Raw genomic sequence first — 7151 nt, 5'->3', positions numbered from 1 at the left:
GCTGCTTCCTCTCCTCACCCTTCCCCTTCTATTTACTCAGCTGGGGATCTGACGCCCTACTCCAAAGAGAAATCAGAAGTGGATAGGAACTGCCTTACTTGTCTTATCACCGCATCTACCCCCTTAACTGCTTCAGTGCTTCTAATAGTCTCTGCATCCCTTTTCTCTGAAGTTAATTCCCTTGTTCATCTCTCTCCAGTTGTACAATGGAACCTATCAGCTTCATCTTTTCCTGCTATTATTCCATCTCCTTCAGCAACTGCTTTATTGGGATAAAATACAAATAACCTGAAATACACCATTTCGGTCATTTTAAAGCATATAATCCAGTGGTACTAAGTACATTCACATTGTTGGGCAATCATTACCATCTGTCTCCAGAACTTTTTTTATCTTCCCAAACTGAAACTTTGTATTCATCAGACTCTCCATTTCCCCCTTCTTCTAGCTCCTGGCAACCATCATTGGGCTGTCTCTATGATTTTGATAACTCTTAAGTACCCTATATCAGCACAGTCATAAATTATTTGTCTTTCTGTGACTTGTTTGTTTCATTTAGCCTGATGTCTTAATGGCTTATCCATTTGTAGCATGTGTCAGAGTTTCCTTCCTTTTTAAAGCTGACTAATACTCCGTAATAGTCCATACCACTAATAGTCCATACCACGTTTTGTTTATCCATTCATTGGTTGATTGTGTTTGTTATTGTCAAGAGTTTCATTGAATGAGAAAGAGGTATTTGTGATGCTTACTTTTGGAGTTGGGTGTTTTTGCTCTTTTCTTGGAGGAGGGAAGTTTTATTTTGGAGTATTTTTTTTTTTCCATCATACATATGTTAAGTAAATTTTATATAACTGAGGATAATCATATTTTGAGATAGTAATTTTTCTAGATATAATTTCAAATATTTAACAAAGTGCTAGAGTTAATTCACTGTCTTGGTGCTTTTGTTTCTGTTTAATCTCTAGATACTTAGTTGAATACATAGGAGACTTTGCTGTAAGAATCCAGGACCATAGGGTTTTAGGAACTTGTCCATTGTACACCAGATCATACAAGTAAACCTTCTATAATACAAGATCTAGAAATAGTCTTTCAACAGTTAGTATAATAATGATCCCCAGACTTACTCAGACTAGTCTTACACATAGAAGACCAGTCATTATATTCAGAAATGTGAAGTTCTTGTCAGGGTTTATACCATTCTCCTTGGAATCCTATTTAATTAGGCATAAGATGGGGCTCAGAAGTCTGTATTTTTACCAATCATTCAGGTAATTATAAGAAATAAGCCATTTTGGGAAACAGTGATACAATTATCTTTCAGTTCCCATAGTCATATCTTGGTTACTATATTAAGTGCTATTTTGAAAGTACAGACATTTGAGTAAATAGATTAAGGTAAACTTCATCTGGAGATTTACTTTTTAAAATTAGTTACATCTGAGGAAAACTTGTTTGAACATTCAGAATATACCAGGGAAAAAACCTTTATTGATACTATGCTTGAATATTAAAGGTTCATTCAGAAAAGATATGAGAGCTTTAAGAATTTTGGTGCTTTGTACTTTTTTTGAATAAGTAACATTTCTTTTTAAAATTTTCTATGTAGAAACTATTCTTACTGTTTATTAGTCTTATCTTTCCAAAAAAAGAAAAACTGGAAAAAAAATTTTTGATGATGGCATAGTGTTCCCTTGAATGAGGATATGTTACATATTTTTTACCCAGTTCTTTAACCAGTTGGACATTGGTTTCCAAAATTTTATGTAACAAATCATGTTGCAATGAAAATACTTTTTCATTAGTTTATACACACCAGTTCCAGTTACTCACCCACCATGAATATGTAACCATAGTTCTTTTCATACTTCTCCAACATCGTGTCACAAACTTTTTGTCTTTGCTAACTTAATAAGTGAAAATAAAGTTTTATTCTAGTCTTTAAAAAAGTCATATCTTTCCCGGTATGTGGAGTATCTGTGACAGTGTCCTCCGCTTCTTCCTAGAGTGTAGAAAAGCAAAGCAAATTTCTTGCTGCAGGAACATGAATGTGGGAAGAATACCTGGACTGGGGAGAAGTTGTATTATAATAGTACTGGCTACAGTTACATGTGTTTACTCTCTTCTAGTCTTTGCTCTAAATACTTTTCATGTATTGACTCATTAATCCCTACACAGCCCTGAAAGGTAGGTTCTCTAATTATCCCTCATTGACTGTTGCAAAAACTGGAGTACAGAGAAGTTCAGTGACTTGCCTAAAGCCATAAAGCTAGTTTTGACAAAGTGCAATATGAGCTCAAGCAGTCTGGTTCCAGAGTCTGCACCCTTAAGCACTGTACTATACTAGTGGTTGAGGGAATACGGGGAGAGTTGGAAAGTAAGGTAAGAGGAAGAGGGAGAACATTGTGAAAGTCAAAGGGTAATCTCCATTTCAGAATCTCACTGAGGATCTGCCCAACATTAAAGTATCTAACATAATGATTTATCCTCCTAGTTTATATGACTTAGTCTTTTTCAGTTTCTCTTGTGTTATAAGTTTTTTTTAAAGAAGATTTTGCTCAGTTTGAGGTATAAGAACAAAAATGTGTGTTTAATTGGGGGAAAACAGAAGTGCAGTGTAATGCACCATCTTCAGGTTCAGAACCCCTTCTTGTGTAAGCATGTGTAATTTGCAAAAGCTTTTCAAGTGATTGTGAGGACCATTGTCTGAAGTTAGTCATCTCCCTACATTCCTTTGGTACTTTGGAAATAAAGTGAGAGCAGTTTTAGGTTGCTGTGGAGTTTTTCTTTTACCATGTGGTCTTTAGAGAAAATCTGAGTTGCCTGTTGCTTACATGAAATTTCCACGTGGTGTAAAACCAGTCATGGTCTAGGGATGTGACAAAGAACTGGAATGCTGAAGGTACTAGGCTTGGCCTTAGCTGTTAGGTAGCTGATAAAAACCAAGAATAAGGACTTCATGAAGTAGACTTACCTTGCCCCTTATCTAGGAAGAAATTGATTTGATTTAATCACTTTTAGCAATGCAGCAGATCAACCAGAGGCTAATGTATTCATTTTGGTTTTCCCAGTCAAGTAAGCAACCCCGAAGTCAGTGATCAGAAACCTGAAACTTCAAGCCTTGCTTCAAACCTTACCATGTCAGAGGAAAGTAAGTACCATATTCTGTGCATCATGGATGTATTCCTGTGACCAGGTGATGCTGACCTTTTATAACTGGTTTTCACTGATTGCCTCACTTGTCTCAGAGTATCCAGAATCCTTTCATTGCCTTGTATGTGTGTTCATCCTTATGCCCTCCTGTAAACTTTATTACATACCAGCTAAGGAGCAAAATCACATGGGATCCACTCCTAGGGATTGGTGATTGTGTTTTTGTTTTGAGATTGAATGTTCTTCTAAAGGTAATAAATAATGCTTTACTCAAAATCAGAAAAATTTGTGGGCCAGCCTCTGACTCCTTCTCTGGATGGCTTGATGTGTTTCCAGCTTTCTAATAACCGAATGATTCTACCTATCCATCTGGACAAAAAAAGAAAGAAAAGTAGTCCCCTGAGAGCCCAAGATTGATACTGGGCCCTGAGGGAGACCCATCTCAATAGGATACACCCTCTGCTTTCCAAACCTTAGCCAAAAATTTGTAGAATGTTCTTTTTTTTTCTTGTGGAGATCTAAGTTTCTTTGGAATATCATGGTGGTATGCTCCATAGGGCAGATAGTCCTCCTTGAAATTAAATAGCTATGCCCTTTCATATTATACCACACACTTCAGAAGAATAAATTTGTGTACGTTGCTTTATAAAAAGACATTTGTTTAGGAGATATATCTTAAGATGCTTAATCTTAAATAATTCCCATGTAATAAAAGATGGTATGCCTTTAAAAAAAAATGGTTATGTCTTGAGTTGTATATATTGCTTCCTCAAAGATGCTGTTCCAGTAGTTCTCAAACTTCTAGCATACCTGAGAGTTACCTGGAGTGCTTATTTGTAAGGTAGCATTCTAGCCTCATCTTCAGTGATTATCATTTAGAAGACCTGTTGTGGATGAGAATCTGCATTTTCAAGAAGATAGCTAGGTAACTCTGATACATATGGGAACTGCTCTAATCAACGAAAGGAGTCTCTAATTTTTTTAATATCTCACTCCAGTATTCTTGGGCTTCCCTTGTGGCTCAGGGGTAAAAAATCTGCCCGCAATACTGGAAACCAGGGTTTGATCCCTGGGTTGGGAAGATCCCCTGGAGAAGGGAAAGGCTACCCACTTCAGTATTTTGGCCTGAAGAATTCCATGGACTGTATAGTCCATGGAGTCTCAAAGAGTCGAACATGACTGAACGACTTTCACTTCACATCCCCAAGAAAAAGGTCTGTTCCTTATATACTTCAGGGCCCAGAAGTAAGTTGAGTGTTCTTGCTTCTTAAAAATTATTTCTCTTTTTTTCCTTCAAAAACTCTAGTTCCTTTGAAGTCTATATGTATGCCCCTTCCTCCAGCTTTCTTTTTACCTCAGACTGAACTCCTAGTCATTTTGCTCTTTAGAGACTAGATCTTTGTTTTCTTCTCCATCCAGACCTTTATTATTTTTGGTAATTTGAACGTCCGTGTAGATGACCTATCCGACACCCATAATGTCCCTCTTCTTTTCCTATCCCTTTTTACTCCACATGGATTCTGCAGTTCTTTATTACAAGTACTCCCTTACTAATACCTTCAATAATTTTGCCTCTTGTACTGTCCTTGCTAAACCCCAATCCTGATTTAATCCAACTGTCCACCTTCTCTGTAAGTATTACATTAAATAGCTGAACATTACTGGGTAGTTTATACACTTAGCTGACTGTTTACTCACAGGGCCTCAAGTGGGCACCCTACTACTCTTTACTCATGAGTTTTACCTTTTACAATTTACTTCCTCTCAGAGCACGCATACTACTCACCTTTCTTCATGTTTGACTGATGATTTCTTCTCAAATAGAAGCTGTCTGACAGGAGGTTCCCTTATTAACCTATCACCACCAAGTCTTCAGCCCTACTTGTGTTTGTATCCATGTTACCTTGTTTTATTCTTGTCAGAATGGAAATAGTATTCTTGTTCCTGTGAAAGGTAAGACCTTTTATTTGTGCTTCATATCCTGTCTGTTCTCACCTACCCCAAGGACTTTGGTACTGTGATTATCCTAATACCATTCTTGCATTGTCTTATTCTTCTCTTCTTAATCCATCCTGTCTGTGGAGACATGATCCAGTATCTTCCATCTTAAAGCACAAACAAAACCCTCCCTGAAGTCCGTATTCCCCACCAGTTACAGACCTTCTCTTTGTCCCATGACCCGCCTTGGAACCTCTGGAAAGAGTTGCCCTCACTTGTTCTGTCTGCTCCCACTCGCTCTTCATCCCTCTAAGACTTAACTTTGTCACCATTCTTCAGTGAAACTGCTTTTGTCAAGGTCATTAGTTCCTTTCAATAACTGAAAGTACTAGTTCCAGTGGGTATTCCTGTCTGCTTGTATCCTGCCTCTTACCACTCTTTCTCCCACCTTTCTTCTTTGCTGGCCTTTCTTCTGCTGTCTAATCTCTGAATGTTAGTGGGTTTGGTTCTAGTCCACCATCTTTGTTCTTTCTGAATTCTCTCACTCTGTTCTTTCTGAATTCTCTCACCCATTTCGTTACTTTAAATATTTGATGTGTAGTTAATGAATTTCAAATTTGTGTTCCTAGTCTGACTTCTTGCTCTAATTTCGTTTTTGTATCCATCCTACTGCCTACTTGATATCTCCACTTAGATATCTAAAAGGAAAGTCATACTTAAAATATGTAAAAGCTTTCTCTGCCCTTCAGTTCAGTTCAGTTCAGTAACTCAGTTGTGTCAGACTCTGCGACCCCATGAATCGCAGCACGCCAGGCCTCCCTGTCCATCACCAACTCCCGGAGTTCACTCAGACTCAGGTCCATCGAGTCAGTGATGCCATCCAGCCATCTCATCCTCTGTTGTCCCCTTCTCCTGCTGCCCCCAATCCCTCCCAGCATCAGAGTCTTTTCTAATGAGTCAGCTCTTTGCATGAGGTGGCCAAAGTACTGGAGCTTCAGCTTTAGCATCATTCCTTCCAAAGAAATCCCAGGGCTGATCTCGTTTAGAATGGACTGGTTGGATCTCCTTGCAGTCCAAGGGACTCTCAAGAGTCTTCTCCAACACCACAGTTCAAAAGCATCAATTCTTCGGCGCTCAGCCTTCTTCACAGTCCAACTCTCACATCCATACATGACCACAGGAAAAACCATAGCCTTAACTAGACAGACCTTTGTTGGCAAAGTAATGTCTCTGCTTTTGAATATGCTATCTAGGTTGGTCATAACTTTCCTTCTCTGCCCTTAGCCCTCACCAAAGCTGTTCTCTTCCCCAGCTTCTTCATCTTTGGAAGTATTTTCACTATCCCTCCAATTTCCCAAGCTGAAAATCTAGAAATTATCCTGTATTCCCTGTTTTCCTTATTCCTTAATTCAATTCATCAGAGTCTCCTGTTAATTTTACTTTCAGAGTATATTTCTAGGTTTTTGCCTCGTTTCCACTGCTGTTACCTTTTTTTTTTAAACCAGTGCAGAGTTGAACACATCCAAATTTATTTACACAATGATAAAGAAATTTGAGTTCTATTTCTATTTTGTGGAATTTTATTCTGGGATCCAACTTTGTTGTATAACTGACATAGGTCATTGAAACTAATTTCCCACCTCACATGCAGTTTTCTGTCTCAAGGGAACAGAAAACTTGGGTTTTTAATGCACATACAATAATGATCTTAATACTGCTTTACAATTTAGTAGGAAGGCAGCTGTCCCACAGCTTGAGGAGGAAGAAGGGCAGGCAGAGAAGTTAAAATTAAGCAGATTATGCCTTGACTCTTTCTAATCTTTTCATAGTTCCCAAGTACCACAAAGATTAAGGCTCATTCATTCTCTAGAAAAGTAAAAATTGGCCTAGATCTCCTAGAATGTTTTGCGAATCTCTTCTCTGGTGGCTCAGACAGTAAAGCGTCTGCCTGCAGTGCGGGAGACCCGGGTTCGATCTCTGGGTTGGGAAGATCTCCTGGAGAAGGAAATGGCAACCCACTCCAGTACTCTTGCCTGGAAAATTCCATGGACTGAGAG

The 7151-nt window shown here is 38.4% G+C and overlaps 1 protein-coding gene across 3 annotated transcripts in view; it reads left to right on the top strand.

Annotated features, from left to right (window-relative positions):
• The window catches only part of EYA3 (EYA transcriptional coactivator and phosphatase 3), a 94881-nt gene that overhangs the window by 32865 nt on the left and 54865 nt on the right, over positions 1-7151 (top strand). For all 3 annotated transcript variants that reach the window (XM_010830157.1, XM_010830155.1, XM_010830156.1), the window contains one exon: positions 3075-3154. In XM_010830157.1, the coding sequence (XP_010828459.1) occupies positions 3075-3154 (80 nt within the window). The remainder of the gene's footprint in view (positions 1-3074; positions 3155-7151) is intronic.

The sequence above is a fragment of the Bison bison genome, unplaced genomic scaffold (assembly GCF_000754665.1).
Source record: "Bison bison bison isolate TAMUID 2011002044 unplaced genomic scaffold, Bison_UMD1.0 scf7180017864516, whole genome shotgun sequence".
Classification (NCBI taxonomy): Eukaryota; Metazoa; Chordata; class Mammalia; order Artiodactyla; family Bovidae; genus Bison; species Bison bison.
Note: the sequence above shows the minus strand (reverse complement) of the source record. Positions and strands in the feature narration are given on the sequence as shown.